Genomic DNA, 21,595 nt, shown 5'->3' with positions numbered 1-21,595 from the left:
CCTGGTCCTGCAGCTGTTCAGTTCCAAAGAAACACACAGAGGTCTATATTAATCATAACCTAGTTGGCCTATTAGCTCAGACTTCTTATTAACTCTTACATCCTACATTAACCCATAATTTTTCTCTGTGTTAGCCACATACTTGGTACCTTTTATCAGTGAAGCATTCTCATCTTGTTTTTTCTGTGTCTGGGTGAAGACTGCAGACTGAGTCTTTTCTCTTCCCAGAATTCTCCTCTTCTCATTGCCCTGCCTATACTTCCTGTCTGGCTACTGGCCAATCAGCATTTTATTAAAGCAATACAAGTGACAGGGTACAAGAGCATTGTTCAACAGCATCTGTTACAAAAAAAAAACACTTTGATGCAAAGTCATAGGAATATGACTTGGTTCACCATGATAAAGTGGAGTTTGCTTATCTAGTTCTGTCTTGCTGTCCTGACTGCCCTCACAGTTGATTTTGGATAATAACTAGTGGTCCTTGTATGCATAACCTCTGTATTTCTGAAAATTTTTGTATATATTACATATAGTCGTGCAACTGCATTGTGATACTTCTGCCAACCATTGACTATATATAATAGTCTCATAAGGCTGCAACAGTGAGTGATGTCATAGTTATCTTAGTTTGAGTATGATGTTCACACAATGAAAAAGTTGCCCGATGAATTGTTTCTTAGAAAATGTCCCCATTGTTACATGGTACACAGATTTATAAATTTTACAGTAGCATTTGAGCTCATGGGGCTCATATGTGATTTGTGTGGTTCATAGCATCTCTGTGTGTGACCACACAGTCTGCATTTCCTGAGTAGAAATTCTCTCTGTTGGTGTTTTGATAATTTGTCACCTTTAACACATTTACAAGGACTATTTACACGGTGGCACAGAGGAAAACGGGCTCTTTATATTTCCCACAATCCTAGTTGCTGTTGGTATTTCTATTTCTGGCAAACACTCGTCCAGACACATTTACAGGGAGTTGCTTGCCTTGATAGAGTGTGGAGCTGGGAGAACTCTTCTCAGGCTAGCTAAGATTACGGTAAGATGTTAAACTGTATGGGCTAAGGAGCAGGTGCCTGGGGAGTCCATCTCCAGATCTGACTATATGGGATCCAGGTGAACACTGTGCTTGGCCAAAAGTCATCATTTAGTGTTTTCTGATTCTTTGTGTTTGCACAGTAGAGTTATGGACCACGTGTGCCATTTCCTCTCCTCTCAGCTAGAGCACGGCGTAACGCCTTCTCATTTTTCCATTTAATAAGGAATCTTCTTGTTTCCATATCCCAACATAGGTAAAAACTGTGGTTCACAAAACTAGTGTATCTGAGGAATTCTGCAGCTTTCACTTGAAAATTGATACCCAAGACATTGACGGTAAGATGCCCTGTGTGCTCTGTATTTTAGCTACACTTTGAAAATGTCAGGTGGAGAACACCCCCCCCCCCATTAGGAACGTACACTTGTGAAAAGAAGATTCTTAATCTAGCTATTGAGTAGGTAGGCATCCAAGTACGCATTCCTACCGTTTGTTACAATAGATGCAACTTGAATAACTGTTACAAACCAGTATCAAGTGATACAGCAGCTAACTTGAATGTATTCAATGTTGGTGCCTTAGTATTGGTTACTTCTAAAGAACTTACACGTTGTAAGGCTTAAAATGGAATATTCCTTTGGATTTCTACTGCCTTGTGTGTGAGGATTCTATTCCAAGAAACCCCCTCTTCCCACAGGTTTCTTAGAACCATACTCATTTTCCCTCCCTCGTCTTTGCTCTCTCTCTAGAACCTATGGTCTTTAAAAAAAATGTGCCCCCCTTCTTTAAGCATGCAACCTTCTTGCGCCCCTGCTAGTTTGTTGGCATTTCCATGTCCAAAGTCAAGTCCACCTGGATGTTCCTGTCCTCCTGACCCTTGCCCCAGGACCACAATAGGCCTGTTCCTTCAGGAAATTCTACACCCACAGATGCGGCCCTCCATCTTTCCAGACCCCCAGGCACACTACTGAGGCCCTCTTACCTCCTTCAGTGGTCAGATGTTTGAGAGCAGAGGGCATCTCCAGTGACAGCGGCACCCGCTGTTGTCAGTAGCTTTACCATCTCCGGATTTTAAAATCTCCCAGATCACAAATCATTTTTAGTTGTTCTTTGAGACTTTCTCATAACAACTCCGCCCAAACACACTCCAAAACAAGAAAAGGCAGCGTACTTCCTATTTTGTGACTCGTTTGTGTTTGTCTGTGTGCCAGCCTCCAGCTACCCCAGCCACGGTGACTCCGGACACAAGCACGTGGTAGCGTGTGCCAGGTGAGCCCATTGCACAAGGTGGAGTGGAGGTTTCCGAGGTCTGGCTTTCACTGCGGCACTTCAGTGCCTCCTAACATTTCCGAGGTCTGGCTTTCACTGCGGCACTTCAGTGCCTCCTAACATTTCCGAGGTCTGGCTTTCACTGCGGTACTTCAGTGCCTCCTAACTTCTGACTACCTCTTCTGATCTATATACTCCATTCCATTAATCCCAAGAAGCAGCTGCCTTCCGCCACCTCCGCCCCAGCAATTCTTCACCTGTCTATGATCGTGAGCCTCTCACTTCTCTGGATTTCTCACCGCCAAGCTCCATCCCTGCAGGATGCCTTTCTTCCCTCCTTAATTCCTTCCTTCTGCACTCTCTCCCTCCCTTCTTCCAGCTTCTTTACTTCTGCCCTTGGAGAGTTTTGCCCTCTGCTTCTTCTAAAACCTTTCTCATGCCAATGTCTTCCTGCTGAGGTCACCATGCCAATGTCTTCCTGCTGAGGTCACCATGTCAATGTCTTCCTGCTGAGGTCACCATGCCAATGTCTTCCTGCTGAGGTCACCATGCCAATGTCTTCCTGCTGAGGTCACCATGTCAATGTCTTCCTGCTGAGGTCACCATGCCTATAAAGCACATTGCACTGTCTTGCCTCTGAGTTTCTGCCAGTTCCGATTGTTCCCAACCCTGCTCTACAGAAAAACACCCTTTCAAAGTCATTCCTTGGACTTCCTTGGGAGAATACCTGATCCCAGTTGTCAAAGTATAGAAGAGCGAGAGAAACTATCGTGCTAGATAGCATATCTTTTGGATGTTGTTTCTGTTTTGCTTTGGTGTTCTGCTTGCTTGTTTGTTTGTTTACAAATTAGTGACAGGGGGTTCTATAAAGGCAGGTGGAAGTTGCTTTTGGAACTGAGACACCGACGTTAGCTTGGGTGGATTCCAAAGGAATGAGACAGTCCTTATTCATATAAGAAATTCTTTGCCTTCAAATATTCTCTCCTGATTAAAAAATTGCCAGTGCACTGTCTGTACATTCAGAAGCCTCTTTTGTGTATTTAGTTTTTTGTTGGTTTTTTTTTTTCAACCTCTTGGTAGACTAATAAGAAAAGGGGAGGGGGAAGGGAAGGATTTCATTTCTACAACAAAATGCCTTTGGGAAGATTGCTGGTTTTGGCAGCAGGCAAAGGGCTTCTTGAACTAAGGATTTCTGTTGCACGATTGAAACAGTCCCCATGGCAACCAGTCATCAAGCGCTGCCGATCTTTTCATAGACACTCTCCACCCAGGAGGCCCTTTGCATCCTGTAGATGTTGTATTTGCATCTGTGGGCCAGAAATCTCTGCTTCTTCTCATCCAATTAAGGACATGCTCAGATGTCAAGGCATCAGTCAAAGGCATCCCATGTTCCCTTCTAAATGGTTCTTCTGGTGGGAATGGAGTTACATTTTTATGAGTCAGGGATAATTTTTTAGTGCTTTTAATTGTTGTGATAAATGAGATTTTCTTTTACTCGTAAGAGCTGGTTTGAATGCGCTTCACGGGTGACTGAGGAAAAGATGGACGTGGCTACCTCTTCGGCTCCCATGCCACCTGTTTCCCTCTGACCCATTGGGTGAAATCATTTGTGAGGTACCCACTCACCTCCTTTCTTCCAAGCCCCCACTCTGCTCCAGCAGGCAGCTGCTTTTGAGCATCCTGGGGTGTGGGCTGGAGCCCAGGGGTCATCTTGTGCCACTAGCTCCTTCCCCACCTCCTCCTCACCCGCCCTTCTCAATCCTCTGACTGCTGCTGGGAACACTGAGCCTCTGCTTCTCAAAGTCCGCGAGTCAGAAAGATGGTTAGAAACACTTGGCTGTACTTCTTACAGTGGCTTTCACAAATAAGAAAATAATCTGTGGCCATTGTTCAGTAAAACTGGGACAAGACCCAGATTTCCTGATCCCCTTTCAGAGAGAGAGGGAGCAAGAAACAGAGAGGGAGGGAGGGAGGGAGGGAGGGAGGGAGGGAGGGAGGGAGGGAGGGAGGGATGGGAGGGGAGGAAGAGAGAGCGCACGAGAGAGAGAGAGAGAGAGAGAGAGAGAGAGAGAGAGAGAGAGAGAGAGAGAGAGAGAGAGAATTTCTATTTTACCCACTTTGCTTTTTCTTAACTTCAAACTATCAAAACTCCTAGATAAGAATCTTTGAAACACCAAGTTTTTCATGGAGTACCCATGCTTGACAACTTAGAAAACAGGCAAGAGTAAAGGAAAGAAGGAATATAGCCAAGCACAGTCTCACCACACAGATAAAGGAACGGTAGGGTTTGTGTTAAGGTTAGGGTTAGCGATTAAGGTTAGGGCTAGAATTAGGGTTTGGGTTAAAATTAGGGTTTGCATTAGTGTTAGTGTTTGGGTTACTGTTTGGGTTAGGTTAGGGTTTGCATTAGGGTTTGGGTTTGGGCTAGGAGTTTTATTAGGGTTATGAGTTAGGGTCACTGGGATAGGATTAGGTTTGTCTTAGGGGTTTTGTTATGGTTACTGTTTGACTTAAGATTGGTTTGGGTTTTTTTAGTGTTCTCTTTATGACAAATAACTAATATTTTACTTGGAAGTAGTCTGTTAGAAAAAGGACCAGAATACCAATTAAGAAACTGATTCATAGACTTCTCCGCTCAAGTAGCTGTGTGACCTCGGCAAGATGCCACACTTCAGTTTTAATGTCATCTGCTCTCGTGGACCGGATGATTTCTCTGCTCCAGTGCTGGTGTTGCTGGCCAAGGAAATCACTGGAATAGATAGCCCAAGACCCTCTGCAGCTCTAACACTCACGGGTTCTGACCCACATACCACAATACATAGAACCAAATCTAAAATTTAAAGGCTGGTGGCAGGCACAGTGGTGGACACTGTTAATCTCAGCACTCGGGAAGGAAGAGTTTGAGACGAGCCTCAACTACATAGCTCCTTAGTCTCGGGGAGCCAAGGCTATATTGTGAGGCCCTGTCTCAAAAAATACATGCATCTATCCATACATACATACATACATACATAAAGGCTGTTAAGGAATGAGGCCCTTTCTTTAAAAATCTTATAATTTATTCAATTCTTTCCTCAATCTCTGATTTGTTTAGCTACAAGGCCAGCAAGGGGGAGTCAGCATCCGGGTCCTCCCACGCAGTGATGGATATCTCTCTGCCAACCGGAATTGGAGCAAACCAAGAAGATTTACGTGCTGCAAGTGTTTCTTTTGAGATGCTGTGAATGTTGGGGTTTCTTTCCTGTTATTTTATGGGAACAAATATATAAAATAAATATTTAATATATTTATATATTTATTTTATATATAAATATATTTAACATATTTATATATTTATTTTATATATAAATATATTTTATATATTTATATTCTTTTACTTTAATACCTCACTCTTGTACAATTACCCAAAATATTCTTCCCAAAACAAAAATCTATGATTTTTATGGAAATGAAAAAGAGCGTCACTTAACCAAAGAGTGTGAGCAGGTGCAGCAGTGTGAGCATGCGCAGCAGTGTGAGCATGCGCAGCAGTGTGAGCACACCAGCAGTGTGAGCATGCGCGGCAATGGGAGCACACCAGCAGTGGGAGCATGCGCAGCAATGGGAGCACACCAGCAGTGGGAGCATGCGCAGCAATGGGAGCACACCAGCAATGGGAGCACGCACAGCAATGTACACAGGGAGTCCAGAAGGAGGCACCGTCCTTCAACTCAGAGTGGCAGAGCGTACTCTAGCTTAATCGGGGAGGAAATGTAATTAAACACAAAGATGAGAACGTAAATTCAAGTGCGCTCTCTCATGCTCTCTGTTGCTCGCGCTCTCGCGCGCTCTCTCTCTCTCTCTCTCTCTCTCTCTCGCTCTCGCTCTCGCTCTCGCTCTCGCTCTCGCTCTCGCTCTCGCTCTCTCTTTCTTCCTTAGCTTGTGGAAGGAGTGGATCAACTCCTGACTGATTACCAGATCAAAGATGGCCATGTTATTCTGCAGCTGAATTCGGTAAGCTCCACCTCCCGGCATTCCCGCCTCCCATCACACCCCTACAGGCTGAGCCATTGTGAATACCTCTCCCCCCACAACTCCCTTACAACCTTGAATTTGTCCGACAGATTCCCTCCAGAGATTTCCTTTGCGTACGATTCCGGATATTTGAACTTTTCCAAGTTGGGTTTCTGAACCCTGCTACCTTCACGGTGTATGAATATCACAGACCAGGTAAGAAGCGCTGCTTGGTTCTACGGTTTCACTCTGTTTCCAAGGGAGGCCTTCTTAGAGCCTGCTTCGGAAAGTCCAACCTGAACACTCATTTTAAATACTGCATTCAAACGACTCCATGATCAAGCCGATCGGTTCATGTCTCGGTCCTTAGCTTCTTCCTTTTTAAAATAATTGGACTATACTACCCTCAACGGTAAAATATTCTACCTCAAGTTCCTTTGTGGCAGTCACTGCCCGTGTCCCTTGAATCGTTGCTCTCTCAAGGAGCCCAGATACTTTTCCAACTTCTTCACCCTCTCAGAACAAACGCCACCTTTTCTGTATTCTCCTCACAGCTGGCCCACAGATCTACAGTTGCCACCTGGCACTGAAATTATTTTTCTACCATTCCCACCAGCCCACACATGTTCACCCTCATGCCCTGGTATGTAGTGAGCATCCGGCACATGTGAACTCAGCTCAGCTCCTTGTGAGAAGGTGATGTCATTACACGCTTTCTCATCCACTTAGGCAGTTGTGTTCATTAGAAAACCCTTACATGGAACAAACACTGACCTTGGCTTTCTCTTCTGAGATCACATAGAACATATCTAGTCCATCTTCTCATATATATGCATATGTGTGTATGTGTGTGTATGTATATATCACATGTCTCATATGTGAGTGTACGCTCCTCTAGCCTAAGTAGTTGTAATTCCTTCAAAAGATCCTGAAGTAATATAATTTACTTTTCTCATTCTTGGGAGCACTTTCATTATAAGAAATGAGTATTGAACAGCAAAATTCCAAGCACGGAGCCAAAATAACCAAGTGGAGATAAGAGGGTTCTGTGGGGACAGAGACCCTTCCAGGACAGCCAGTTGGCACACAGTCTCTGAAGCCCCTTGTAGGAGACTCAGTATCAGCCCAGCCGCTTCTTGTGACCGTGTCTCCGTTTCCACAGACAAGCAGTGCACCATGTTCTATAGCACCTCTGACAGCAGACTCCAGAGAGTTTGTGAAGGAGCAGCATGCCGATGTATGGAAGGTGACGTATCTTACGCTGCCTGTCCCTGTCTGAAGAGACGCTTGGAATGCTGTTTAGCCAAGTCATAGTTTCTTAGAAGTAGATATATAATCTTAGCTGACTGAAAAGTAATGATTCCCTAGGCCTCTTCCTTACAGCTCCCAAACACCCTAGTGGGACCTGGTGGGACCCTAGTGGGACCCTGGTGGGACCTGGTGGGACCCTGGTGGAACCTGGTGGGACCCTGGTGGGACCCTGGTGGAACCTGGTGGGACCCTGGTGGGACCCTGGTGGGACCTAGTGGAACCTGGTGGGACCCTGGTGGAACCTGGTGGGACCCTGGTGGGACCCTGGTGGGACCTGGTAGGACCCTAGTGGGACCCTGGTGGGACCCTGGTGGGACCTGGTGGGACCCTGGTGGGACCCTGGTGGAACCTGGTGGGACCCTGGTGGGACCCTGGTGGAACCTAGTGGAACCTGGTGGGACCCTGGTGGGACCCTCGTGGAACCTGGTGGGACCCTGGTGGGACCCTGGTGGGACCCTGGTGGGACCTGGTAGGACCCTAGTGGGACCCTGGTGGAACCTAGTGGAACCTGGTGGGACCCTGGTGGGACCCTGGTGGAACCTGGTGGGACCCTGGTGGAACCTAGTGGAACCTGGTGGGACCCTGGTGGGACCCTGGTGGGACCCTGGTGGGACCTGGTAGGACCCTAGTGGGACCCTGGTGGGACCCTGGTGGGACCTGGTGGGACCCTGGTGGGACCTGGTAGGACCCTAGTGGGACCCTGGTGGGACCCTAGTGGGACCTGGTGGGACCCTAGTGGGACCCTGGTGGGACCCTGGTGGGACCCTGGTGGGACCTGGTGGGACCCTGGTGGGACCCTGGTGGAACCTGGTAGGACCCTGGTGGGACCCTAGTGGGACCCTGGTGGGACCCTGGTGGGACCCTGGTGGGACATGGTAGGACCCTGGTGGGACCCTGGTGGGACCTTGTAGGACCCTAGTGGGACCCTGGTAAGACCCTGGTGGGACATGGTAGGACCCTGGTGGGACCCTGGTGGGACCCTGGTAAGACCCTGGTGGGACATGGTAGGACCCTGGTGGGACCCTGGTGGGACCCTGGTGGGACCCTGGTAAGACCCTGGTGGGACATGGTAGGACCCTGGTGGGACCCTGGTGGGACCCTGGTGGGACCCTGGTAAGACCCTGGTGGGACATGGTAGGACCCTGGTAGGACCCTGGTGGGACCCTGGTAAGATCCTGGTGGGACATGGTAGGACCCTGGTGGGACCCTGGTGGGACCCTGGTGGGACCTGGTAGGACCCTAGTGGGACCCTATACAAGAGCAGAAACTCCATCCAGACAGCTACTGAGTGTCCTGGGTGGACATATGTAGTTTCTTTTTTACTTTCACCATAATCTAGTCAAAAGACCATAATCAAAGAGAACAAAGATGGAGGGGTAGGCCACTAGGACCTCCTTTCTGTCTTTTAATTATAGTTCATGGGACTTGCTGTCACTTCTCCAAGTGACAGAATTTTGTCTCTTTGAAATCAAAGGCCCTATTGGCAACTCATCAAAGCTCATCAGAAATCAGCATGGTTTCTCTGTGAGTCTAGGTTGGTTTTGGTTTTGATTGGTTTGCCCATCTAGTAGGGTTTGTTTATTTGTGTTTGTTTTGTTGTTTTGGGTTACTTTTTGTTTTTATACTTCTTAGGTCCTTATTGTATCACCTTATAGCTATAATCAAATCATCATTTTGCATTTCATTAGACTCCTAAAATGGAAAGTTACTCCCTGCTTGCTTCCTTCACGGGAAGGGTGTGCTTTTCTGATGAGCAGGTTGTGGAATAAACAACCACATAATAATAAGTCTTCATTTAAGACCTTGGTTGGCTGGTTTAACTTTTGCCTTATATAATGTTTCACTTCATGAAAGAGAAGAAAATGGACAGGTCTTAGGAATCTGGCATTTGTAAGAAAGGATCCCAGCTTGTCTCGGGGCTCATGGGAGACTCATACAGAGAGCGCCCCCTTCCGTCCACTAATCTGTCACCCACTCTCCACACAATCTAGCTGACTGTGGACAACTGCAGGCGGAGCTGGACCTGTCCATCTCTACAGACAAAAGGAAAGAAACGGCATGTAAACCAGAGATTGCATATGGTAAGTGCAGACATTCAACAAGAGTTAAACATAAAATTTCATCATACGTGTTCAGTTAGAAATATGGAACACTGCATGTTAGTGACATTGTGTGGGTAGAACATTTCTTTGCGTCTCTTGAAGGAAAATGTCATCAACTTTTAGCATTAAGGTACAAAGTTATATGGTATTCAGCAAAGAAGTACGATTTTCCATTAAAGATAATCAGAGAGACAAGCATCCAGCAAAACACTTCCCCTACCAGATCCTTCTCAAAAGATGTACTTATTCCACTTATTCCAACACAGAAGTTGGGGCCTAAGGAATGGCTCAGTGGTTAGGCATATGTAATGCTCTTCCATAGGCACCCATGCTGGACAGCTGCCAACCTTCCATAATTCCCTCTCCAGAGATCCAAGATGTCTGGCCTCCATGAGCAACTGTGTTTGTGTATACTAATGCATCCCCCCCCATACACACCAAATTTAAAAATAACAAGAAAGGAAGGAACAAAGATGTAGTCAGAGACTGCACATTCATTTCCTGGCCACCCAGACCCGAACAATCACACAGAAACTATATTAATTACAATACTGTTTGGCCAATAGCTTAGGCATATTCCTAGCTAGCTCTTACATCTTAAATCAACCCGTTTCTATTAATCTGTATACCACCACGAGGCTATGGCCTACCAGTATCTTTCTGGTTCTGGCATCTTTCTCCTTCGGCAGTTACATGGCATCTGCCTGACTCTGCCTTCTTTCTCCCAGCATTCAGTTTAGTTTTCCTGCCTATCTCTATTCTGCCCTGCCCATAGGCCAAAGTAGCTTCTTTATTAACCAATGGTAATAAAACATTTACAGCATACAGAGGGGAATCCCACACCACAAAGGCAAGCAGGAAGGAAGGAAGGCAGTCCATAGAGTCTTAGGATCTCAGCAATGGGTTCTTCCAGTAGAGACAATAGAGTAGGGGGAGAAAAAACAAAGGCTATTTCTTTACATTTTCCTTTAAGGCAAAGAAAGGGCAACTAAATAATTTTTTATATGTGCGGCATTGCTGTCTGTGCTTGGGGCTCTCCTCATTTCTCATTATCCAGAGCGCAGATCTAAGTTGACATGGATGGCTAGAGGCTGTAGCCAGTCCCTGAGAGAATTAAATCCTACTGGTGATTTGAATGAGAATGACCCCCATAGCCTCCATACATTTGAAAACTTGGTCCTTAGTTGGTAAGAAGGTATGTCACTGGGGACAGGCTTCAGAGTTTCCAAAGTCCATGCTATTCCCAGGTTCTCTCTCTCTGGAGGGTCAAGATACAAGCCGTTCTGTCTCCATGCCTTTGCTCTGTCATCATGGGTTCTAATGCTGAAGTCATAGGCCACAAATAGACTGTTCCTTCTGAGTAGCTTTGATCCATGTATCTTATCACTGCAGTAGAAAACTAAATAACTAAAAAATTGACTTGGGGGTTAGAGTACTGGCTGCTCTTCCAGAGGACCCAGGTTCAATTCCCAGCACCCACATGGTTGTCTATAACTATCTACAACTCCAGTACGGAGAAAACATAAGAAAAGAAGGGAGGGAGGGAAGGAGGGAGGGAGGGAGGGAGGGAGGGAGGGAGGGAGGGAAAAAAAACTAAATAAATCACTCCTTTATCTTTGGAGTCAGATGCTGCCCCCATTGTGGTGTGGAGAGCGTCTGCCTGCCTTCCATTCCCTGTGTCTATTTCAGATGTTTCTGGTTTGTGTTTGGGGTGTTTGGGGGGGGGGGGTAATATTATACACTATTATTTTCAAATTCTTTCAAGAGAACATTCTTTCCAGTTTAAACATACACACAGCTGGTTTGGCTTTTTTGTATGTTTTGTTTGTGGTTTTTCGCTGGACATCTTAGTTCCTTTTCCATTGCTGCAATAAGATACCATGACAAAAGCATCTAGGGAGAAAGGCTTCACCGTGGTGAGAAGACATGACCGCAGGCAGGGAAGGCACATTGCGTCTTTACTCAGGAAACTAAAAGGGAACAGGAAGTGAGCCTTGTCTATAAAGCTGTGGGACCCACCCCCAATGACCTACTTCCTCCACAAGGGCTTCATTTCTTAAAGGTTCCACAATCTTTCCAACCAACTGGGAAACAAGCATTCAAACACATCATCTTTTTCTTTTACTAAAAGACTTAGTTATTATGTATACAGTGTTCTTGTTGCATATACTGCACTCCAGAAGAGGGTACCAGATCTCATTACAGATGGTTGTGAGCCACCATGTGGTTGCTGGGAATTGAACTCAGGACCTCTGGAAGAACAGCTAGTGCTCTTAACCTCTGAGCCATGTCTCCAGCCCCAAACACATGATGTTACAGAGGACACCTCATACTCAGACCAAACGTGAGTTCCATAAGGACCCTTTAAAGCAGTTCTCAACCTGCAGGTTACCACCCCCTTGGGGTTGAATATCAGATATTTACATTATGATTCATAACAGTAGCAAAATTAAATAATTTTATTAATTTTTAAAATAATTTTATGGTTGGAGTCACCACAACTTGAGAACTGTATCAGACAGTCCTCAGCCTTAGGAAGGCTGAGAACCACTGATCTATAGCACCAAACCGTCACTATTTCCAGTGAAGAAACTGAGGCTCAAGGAGGTTAAACTTTTCCCCGAGGCCATGAAGGACATAATGACAGGAATGGAGTGACCCTGGTCCTGCTGCTGCTGCCGTCATGATCTGCAGAATCAATTCCTGTTATCAGAAGGAACTTCATTTTCTTTCTTTGAATTTTTCGCTCCTTTTTTCTAATCTAATCATTGGCTGAGGGTTTTGGGAAGACCCATGAAATAACTGAGCTTCACCCCAGGGTGCCCTGATACCTGCCATCCACGGTCCTCCTCCTATGACAAGCCCCGGCTTCTTCTGGGGGGATGGGGGAGACTGGTGGTGTTCAGTCGGAGGTGCCTCATTTTGTCCTATTTTGTTTTTACCAGCTTATAAAGTTAGGATCACATCCACCACTGAAGAAAACGTTTTTGTCAAATACACTGCGACTCTTCTGGATATTTACAAAACAGGTGAGATCTCCTCTCCCCACCTCAGCCTTTAGTGCATCGTACCAGTCAGACACTGTGTCTGAGGGGGGGGGGGGCAGGGCTGCGTCGGACGTGGGACCCAGGCGCTGCGTCAGACGTGGGGGCCAGGGCTGCGTCGGACGTGGGGGCCAGGGCTGCGTCGGACGTGGGGGCCAGGGCTGCGTCGGACGTGGGGGCCAGGGCTGCGTCGGACGTGGGGGCCAGGCGCTGGGTCGGACGTGGGGGCCAGGCGCTGCGTCGGACGTGGGGGCCAGTCGCTGCGTCGGACGTGGGGGCAATGACTTGAAAACAGTCACAGGGTTTCATCTTCATGAAGTTTCTATTTCTCATTGAATTCTCTTATCATGGATTTCAGCAAATGCTATGTCAGCATTTAAGCTTCTTAAAACACACATTTTATCACATCCATTTGCGCATGCCCGTGTATCTGTGGCATACATGGGGAGGTCAGAGGACGACTTGCTGGAGTTGGCGTTCTCCTTCCACCGTGTAACACTTGGTCCTTGAATTAGGTCATCCGGCTTGGAGCCGAGTACCGTTCCCTGCTGAGCCATCTTGCTGACCCTTAGAACGCATCTAAAATGAAATAATTATTGATTAAGTAGCTTAAGCTTATTGCCTTGTTGATATGTCCAAACAGCCAATTTCTCATTTGAGTAAACATAAATTCTGCAAGAAGTAGGACCTTAAGTCTACAATAGTAATATGTTTTTCTTGATGTGTAGCTTTGTAAATTCTGTCACGATGTCCGAAGATCCTTGGCTCAAATTGTTTGATACCAGTGCTCACTTGCTATCCACAGACACCCAGATGGCTCTGATTTCACTTGGTGTCAGGTGGTCCCAAAGTCAAAACCCTCGTTAGTGCCATTTCGTCTTTGTCCTATGGGTTCTGAAGATTAATTCTAGTGAACTTGAAAGGCTAAGTAAGTTTTTGGTACTTTTTCTCCTCATCTTGGATGCTCATTTTAATGCTTATTAGAAATTTTGAATTCACAGAACTATCAGAAGCCCACATGTGTCCTACTTACACAGAATCAAGGTACACTGATAAATTGTTATTTCTATCCATTCAAGGGCTCTAGGAGCAGGTGAGAACCCAGGGGCAGAAGGAAAGCAGTGCGCTCACAGAAGTCAACTGTTTTCTGCTCTTTGGAACACAAACTGTTTCACTAACCGAAGGCTGTGAACTCTCCAGGGTTGACATGCTGCTTTCTTTACCGCGGCTGACCTGAGGGTGCAGGAATGTGGCTCAGGCATTGCTACAACAGGAAGCTGTATCCCCGGACAGTCTAAAAAACCCTAGTCTGAAGTACTGTGTGTATGCGGGAATCTAGCGACCTAGAAAAAGTTATGTCTGCGGCAGTTACATACCCCCGACTGGCAGGTTCAAGAGCCAGGCTTTAACTGCTAGGGATACTGTGTCACAGTTTGAGAGCTGAATAACCGTCCTTAATATCATAGCAGTGACTCAGGTGTGATCCCTGCCTCAAGATTCCAGTGTGTCTGAAAACTGAGGCCACATGTGGAGCAGAACCCTGGAGTAGAAATTCAGATGTCCACACTGGGAGGTGACCCGGGGGTAAAAGTGACAGCTCCTCAAACATGACCACCTGAGTGCAGACCCCAGCATTCGCATAAGTCGCCAGATGCAGGGGTGCACATCTATACGCCCTGTGCGGGAGCCTTGGTGGGTGGCAGGGGGTGGGAAGGGGGTGAGCAAATGGATCAAAGGAAGCAAAGGGCTTTCTGCCCTTCAAGTTTAGTCAAAATGGCGACCCCTAGGTTAAGAGAAGTTGTCTCCAAAGCTAAGATGGAAGGTGATAGAGGAAACCATTCAAAGTCAACTTCTTGCCTTTATAATGGTATAATATATACCAGAGAGAGACAAAGGGCAGAAGGGAGGAAGGGGAAGAAGGAGGGGAGTGGAAATTAGATGGATTAAGGTGTAGAGATATAATAGAGGTGAGGGAGGGGCTGGGGATAGCTTGGTGGTAGACCTATTACAGCAAAGGTACAAGCAGAGCTTGGCTGATACTGTGAGAATGAAGTGGGCTTAAACATACATGAAACTCAACAGGCTAAACATGGGGAAGATTGCATTCTGGGTAGAAGCAACATGCCCTGGCTACTTCTGAGTCCTTTAGGAATCCAAAAGTTATCTTTTGCCAGCCCTTCACATCACATGCTTTCCTAGAAAGCTGACCATTGCCAGCTACCAAATTCACCCCTAATTATAAACATAGCACGTGGAGATAAATACTACACAACTGTTGAACAGTAATCCTGGATCTATGAGAAATAGTAACACCTAACGACTCTAACTTTTGTCCTCAGAACTTTTCATATGTTAGCCCATCTAGCCTCCCTAGTAGTTCTGCAGTAATATCATCATATTCAGATGAGGGGACTGAGCTCTTACTAGAGGGCTCATAAATCAGCAAGCAGAGTCACACAGCAGGAAGTGGCACTTGTGAAGTTTAACGCAGACAGCCTGACTGCGGTCTCAACCACAGGGGTAGTTTGTCTTTCATGGCCCCAAGGAACTGGGCAGCTCAAGAGAGTTCATGACACAGCGTTAAAATGTGACTATGCTAACCTTCCGTCCGTGTTCCTCAGGGGAAGCCGCTGCTGAGAAGGACTCTGAAATCACCTTCATCAGAAAGATGAGCTGCGGCAACGCCGCTCTGGTGAAGGGGAAGCAGTACCTCGTCATGGGCAAAGAGGCTCTGCAAATCAAGCACAACTTCAGTTTCAAGTGAGTCACCAGCATTCGCAGCCCAGCCTCTTCTCCAACCGGGGCATCGCTCTTTCTCCACTACTCTCACACTCCAGCGATGCCTTAAGTTCAACCCACAAAGCATTCTGAGTACGAACGAAGTATCTGAGATTTCACAGCACCTGCAGCCTTGGCTGAGAGCTAAGCCATCCAAGTGACACAGCCTGATGAGGAACTGAGAACGCAGGTCCACATCCCCCGGCCACCCGCCAGCTCCCTCAGTGTGCAGAGTCCCTAGCAGAGAGAGAATGTTAACACATGCCTGTCACCAGCACAGAGTGGGGCCGAGGGCAGAGATGACAGCGCTGTCTGTGAAGCGCTTGCTGTGTGAGCATGAGGAACCGAGATCAATAACCAGAACCCACGCTAAAAAAAAAATGTAAAAAAGCAAAACAGGCATTCGGGGCTGAAGAGACAGCTCAGTGCTTGAGAGGCCCCAGGTTCAATTCCCTGTACCACCATCTGTAGCTCTAATTGCAGAATAACTAATGCTCTCATCTGGGCTCTGCAGGTACCAGGCATTACACGCAGTGCACAAACATCCAGGCAGACGTAACACCCACACACATAAAATAGTAACAAATCAATACTTTAAAAACAAAAACAAAACCAGGCATGGTGGTACACACTCGTGGTCTCAGTGCTGAAGAGACAGAGACAGGTGGATCCCTGGGGCTTGCAGGGCAGGCCGCCACACCCCTTTGGCAAGTTCTAGGCCAGTAAGAGGTTTTGTCTTTAAAAAGACAAATGTAGACAGTGTCTGAGGAACAGCACCCAAGGCTGACCTCTGGCTTCTACAAGTACCTGCACACAAGTATAAATATACACTTCCACACTACACATTCACACACACACACACACACACACACACACACACACACACACCATGTACACTCACACACAAACACTCATACACATACCACATACACACATTTATACACACACCACAAACTTATACATACTCATATACCACACACACTTACACACACTACACAGTACACATCACACATTTATATATACTCACACACAATATCACACATACACTCATACACACACCACATACATGCTTACACACACCACACACACATTCACACACGCACCATACACATACACACTCACACACCATACACACACACACTCACTCACACTCACTTGCCCACATCTGATCTCCTCCCAAGGAAATCAAGTACAGCGTTCCTCTGCCTGTGGCCACCATCACCAGCGTTGTTTCCATTTTGCCTTGACAGGTACATCTACCCTCTGGACTCCTCCACCTGGATTGAATACTGGCCCACAGACACGACGTGTCCATCATGTCCGGAGTTTGTAGCTAATCTGGAAGAGTTTGCTGAAGACATCTTTTTGAGCGGCTGTGAAAGTTCCTGAGGAAATTCTGCTGTGTCGCTTTCCCCGTGGACCGTGGTGGTGACGTTTTCTTCCTCTAGAAGCCTCTCTTCCTTGGAAGCTTATCCTAAAATTCACTGCACTTTCTTTTTAGCAAGGCATGAGTTGAAGTTATGACTTTGTGAAATAACAGCCTTGTGGGACCATGAAGACGGCCCCCCAAGGATATCGGGCATTGGCACCAATAAAGCGAACCACACTGAACACGGCGGTTGGGAGTGATTATTGGGACCAAAAAATGAGACCTTGAAACGCAGCACCCTGTAAAAATAGCCTTTACTTGACAGGAAAACACCAAGGGCGGAAACTGACCATGAAAACTTGACCTTGCACTCGGGTGCATTAAAAACTGTTATTTCATGCTGGCTCAGCTTCAAGCACACAGAGAGAGGGGGACATGGCAAGAGAGAACCTTGCCCCGGAGGCCACACTCAGAGCCCTCGGCTCCTGGGAAGGCAGGAGAGTTGCTCACTGCTGGCTCCCCTCTGCAGCTCTCTGTGCCCCTGACAGGAAAGCCTCTGTGTTCTCTCATATCCATTTCCCCAGGAACTCACTCTTGCCAGTAATTGCTCTACCAGAAGGCAGATCCCAGTGCAAAAAAGCAGTGAAGGGAAACCAAGACTCCGGAGACTGCCGTCCTGGCCCAGACTGCTTTCTCTTGCATCCTAAGTGTGTGCTTTGTACTCTGTGTGGAGCACGTTAGGTCTGGCGAGAGCGGTCTCCTAGATATCTGCATCTGTGTCTCAGGAAGCACTCCGAGTATGCAAATGATCAGTATTCCCATTTTACAGCTGCCAAAATGGAGGCTCCAAAACATGAAGTAATTCCCCAGCCTAGCGTGAGGCAGAAGCAGAAATAAAAACCCAATAGTGTCCCAGGTCCACACCCCTACACAGCCCGCAGCTTGCACTGGTTGATTTTCTAAAATGTAAGGAAAATATAACCAGAGTTTCTTAAGCATAGGCTACCTAGCCCTGCTGAGTTAACATAAGAAATGTGTAAATAGGTCAGTTGATGTCATGGTAAAAAGGACAAAAGGAATCTGCCTTCTGGCAAGTCAATAAAACTGTCTGAGGCCTCTCGGCTTGTCTCATCAATAGCAGGGACTTTTCTACTTCTAGGAACTAAGGACTTTTTGGTGTCAAAGCCAGAAAGATGCCAAGCTGCACAGCTTGTGACTAAGAGACCAAGTGAGAGTGGAGGGCACCCAGCGAAGCATGTCTGCAGACAGCTCCCGCCTCTTCCTGCTGAACAAAAGGGGTGGGGGGGGGCCTGCTTCCAAGGCACAGTGTCTGAGCTGTGGGTCTTCCATCCCCGAGGGTGATGTCAAATACGCCAGACCAGTGACCAGCTTAAGCCATAAATGCAGCTGAATTATTGATAGCCCTTCTGCCCTGTGTCTCCTGAGCACACCTCTTCCTGTCTGTGTCTCCTGAGCACGCCTCCTTCTGTCTGTGTCTCCTGAGCACACCTCCTCCTTTCTGTGTCTCCCTCCCAAGCACACCTCCTCTGTCTGTGTCTCCTGAGCACACCTCCTCCTTCCTGGGTCTCCCTCTCAAGCACACCTCCTCCTGCCTGGGTCTCCTGAGCACACCTCCTCCTGCCTGGGTCTCCTGAGCACACGGCCTCCTGCCTGTGTCTCCAGAGCACACCTCCTCCTGCCTGTGTCTCCTGAGCACACCTCCTCCTGCCTGGGTCTCCTGAGCACACCTCCTCCTGCCTGTGTCTCCAGAGCACACCTCCTCCTGCCTGGGTCTCCTGAGCACACCTCCTCCTGCCTGGATCTCCTGAGCACACCTCCTCCTGCCTGGATCTCCTGAGCACACCTCCTCCTGCCTGGATCTCCTGAGCACACCTTCTTAATTACATGTTATGACACTCCAAACTAGGCCAAATCCTGACTCACCCTGCACCTCTCTTCCAAGGCACCTGTACATCTGCCAGGATTTAATCATATAGAATTGTGAAGCATGTTATCACCCTGAGTCTTTTATGAGCGGTTCGTGGGCACGATCTACAACCACTCCATTCTCCTTTATTTCCAGGGCCTGGCACAATGCCCAGAACTTGACAGGGATCCAGGAAGTTCTTGCTTGTGGGTTTCTTATTCACAATGAAGAACGAGAAAATCCAAGTTCTAGGTTAGCTTTTGCCCCTCATTGGTAGATTAGGCTCCCTTAATCTCCCTGATAGTCTGGAAAACAAGGAACCTGGATGTTCTAGTCACCTCTGTGGAAAGCACTAAGCTCATCTGAGAATCTCATGATGAGAAACAGGAGCCAGAGCCAAATGCATGTTTGCAATGGAGTGCGGTGTATGTCTGTCTGTAAATGTCAAGAGACATGAAAGTGTCCAGAGCTTCCTAGAGATGGAGGTAGGGACCTGTAACATGAGGGCCTGCTTGTTGGGGTTTCTGTCCTGCCCAGTTCCCACAGACAGTAAGTCCCAAAGAAAATCACACAGAGGTCTCCACAAGTTATAAACTGATTGGCCCATTAGCTCAGGCTTCTTACTAACTCTTATAACTTATATAGCCCATTATTCTTATCTATATTAACCACATGGCTCGGAACCTTTTTCAGTGGGGTAGGTTACCTCCTGCTTCTTCCATGCCTGGACAGGACTGCAGAGGAATGGGCTTCCTCCTTCCCAGAATTCTCCTGTTCTCATTGACCCACCTCTCAGAAACCAACAGACCACCTGAGACTTCAGATGGGCAGGACCAACTGAGGCTCACAAGGAGGGCGACAGTTTAGAAAGACCACAGTTGTGCAATGCACCATTTCTCCACGGGAGGAGCCCACTGGAAGATTTCAGTCGTGGATTTAAAGAGGGAACAGGCCAGCCTGGGTTCTGGGACTTTCCCGGTCACATCCACACTCTTTTCTGCATTTAAGCTTTAGACCATGTGGTCAGCTCAACCACAAACACTTGTAATTGAACAGAATTTGTTGACTTTGCCAAGGAAAAACACATAATAGGGCAGGGGGCGGGGGCATGAGCCCTCTTGGTAAGAGGGTGTTAGAAAAGATTCTGGGATAGATTATTTGGGGAGACTTCAAGGAAGCAGAGCTCTGCTCTGGACTGGACATAGGGGCAACCCTATAAGGGGCATCTTGACTCTCTTCCAGTTGGGAGGGAGGGAGGGAGAGAGGGAGGGAGGGAGGGAAGGAAAGGAGGGAGGGAAAGCCATTGGCGAGAAAAGGGAATGTAGTCATGTTTTGTGATTTGTTCCTACTTTTCTCCTCTGCTCAAACATGATCATAGAAGAGCTTTTTTCTTATCCTCATGCATTTTGTCTGGCTTTGACATTCTATGGTGTGATACGAATACACAAAGAACACTCTTAGCACCGCTCCAACTCCCCAGACACCAAGGCCAACATCGATGTCAAGGGCCCTCCTCTCTCTCACACACACATGCATACTGTTTCAGAGAAGCTCCTAAAAGTCCGTGCAGGGAACTCTGTTGTAGAATATTATTTTAAGGTGTGTTACGTTTGTTTATGCTGTGGAATATTTGCTTAAAGATGTGAAGATGCATTGTTTTGTTTATGCTGCATTTGTTTAACTCTGTGCCGCTGTGATTCTTTGCCTGTCTAAAACACACGGCCAATAGCGAGGCAGGAGTAGGGATAGGCGGGGCTGGCAGGCAGAGAGAATAAACAGAAGGAGAAACAAGAAGAAAGGAGCAAGATAGAACAAGGAGAGGAGGATTTCGGGGGACAGTCACCCAGCTACACAGCCACCCAGCCACTCAGCTACACAACCACCCAACTACACAGCCACCCAGTCACACAGCCACCCAGCCACACAGCCACCCAGTCACACAGCCACTCAGTCACCCAGCCACACAGCTACACAGCCACCCAGGTAGACAGCTACACAGCTACACAGCCACCCAGATACACAGCCATCCAGATACACAGCCACACAGCCACCCAGATACATAGCCACACAGCCACCCAGATACACAGCTACACAGCCACACAGCCACCCAGATACACAGCCACACAGCCACCCAGATACACAGCTACACAGCTATACAGCCACCCAGATACACAGCTACACAGCCACACAGCCACCCAGATACACAGCCACACAGCTACACAACCACCCAGATACACAGCCACACAGCTACACAACCACCCAGATACACAGCTACACAGCTACACAGCCAGCCACGGAGTAAGAGTGAAAGTAAAATACAGAAATAAGAAAAGGGAAAAGCCTAGTGGCAAAAGGTAGATGGACTAATTTAAGAAAAGCTGGCTAGCACAAGCCAAGTGAATGCCGTTCCTAAGATAGAATAAGCCTCCACGTGAGTGATTATTTAGGAGTTGGGTGGCGGGGCCAAAAGAGTAAAAGAGCAAAGAGTAAGGAGTAAAAATAAAAGCCACCAACTAGAGACCGCTCAGCAGGGAAAAACCTGTCTCAAAAGCTGACTAGCAGCCAAATCTGAAGGTTCCTAAGGACACAAAACAACTCTGGGTTAACTTTCTGCGGACTTTTCCTACTCTCAAAACTCGTTAAATGCAGATAGCATGATGGGAACACATCAACAGTCACGTGATCTTTAAGTTTAATAGGAAGATGAATCGCTTCTTTACGGGGCTGGAGAGACAGTTTGGTTGGTGAGATTCTTGCCTTGCA

The 21,595-nt window shown here is 47.2% G+C and overlaps 1 protein-coding gene across 1 annotated transcript in view; it reads left to right on the top strand.

Moving 5' to 3' along the window:
* The window catches only part of LOC142857545 (complement C5), a 115,723-nt gene extending 98,576 nt beyond the window's left edge, over nucleotides 1-17,147 (top strand). The window contains exons 32-41 of the mRNA XM_075985976.1: nucleotides 1,296-1,377; nucleotides 2,251-2,308; nucleotides 5,403-5,505; nucleotides 6,227-6,301; nucleotides 6,412-6,517; nucleotides 7,464-7,547; nucleotides 9,604-9,693; nucleotides 12,660-12,743; nucleotides 15,380-15,518; nucleotides 16,787-17,147. Of these exons, the coding sequence (XP_075842091.1) occupies nucleotides 1,296-1,377; nucleotides 2,251-2,308; nucleotides 5,403-5,505; nucleotides 6,227-6,301; nucleotides 6,412-6,517; nucleotides 7,464-7,547; nucleotides 9,604-9,693; nucleotides 12,660-12,743; nucleotides 15,380-15,518; nucleotides 16,787-16,925 (960 nt within the window). The 3' untranslated portion in view covers nucleotides 16,926-17,147. The remainder of the gene's footprint in view (nucleotides 1-1,295; nucleotides 1,378-2,250; nucleotides 2,309-5,402; nucleotides 5,506-6,226; nucleotides 6,302-6,411; nucleotides 6,518-7,463; nucleotides 7,548-9,603; nucleotides 9,694-12,659; nucleotides 12,744-15,379; nucleotides 15,519-16,786) is intronic.
* Nucleotides 17,148-21,595: the final 4,448 nt, after the last annotated feature.

The sequence above is a fragment of the Microtus pennsylvanicus genome, chromosome 9 (assembly GCF_037038515.1).
Source record: "Microtus pennsylvanicus isolate mMicPen1 chromosome 9, mMicPen1.hap1, whole genome shotgun sequence".
Lineage (NCBI taxonomy): Eukaryota > Metazoa > Chordata > Mammalia > Rodentia > Cricetidae > Microtus > Microtus pennsylvanicus.
This window is presented reverse-complemented; position numbering and strand designations above follow the sequence as displayed.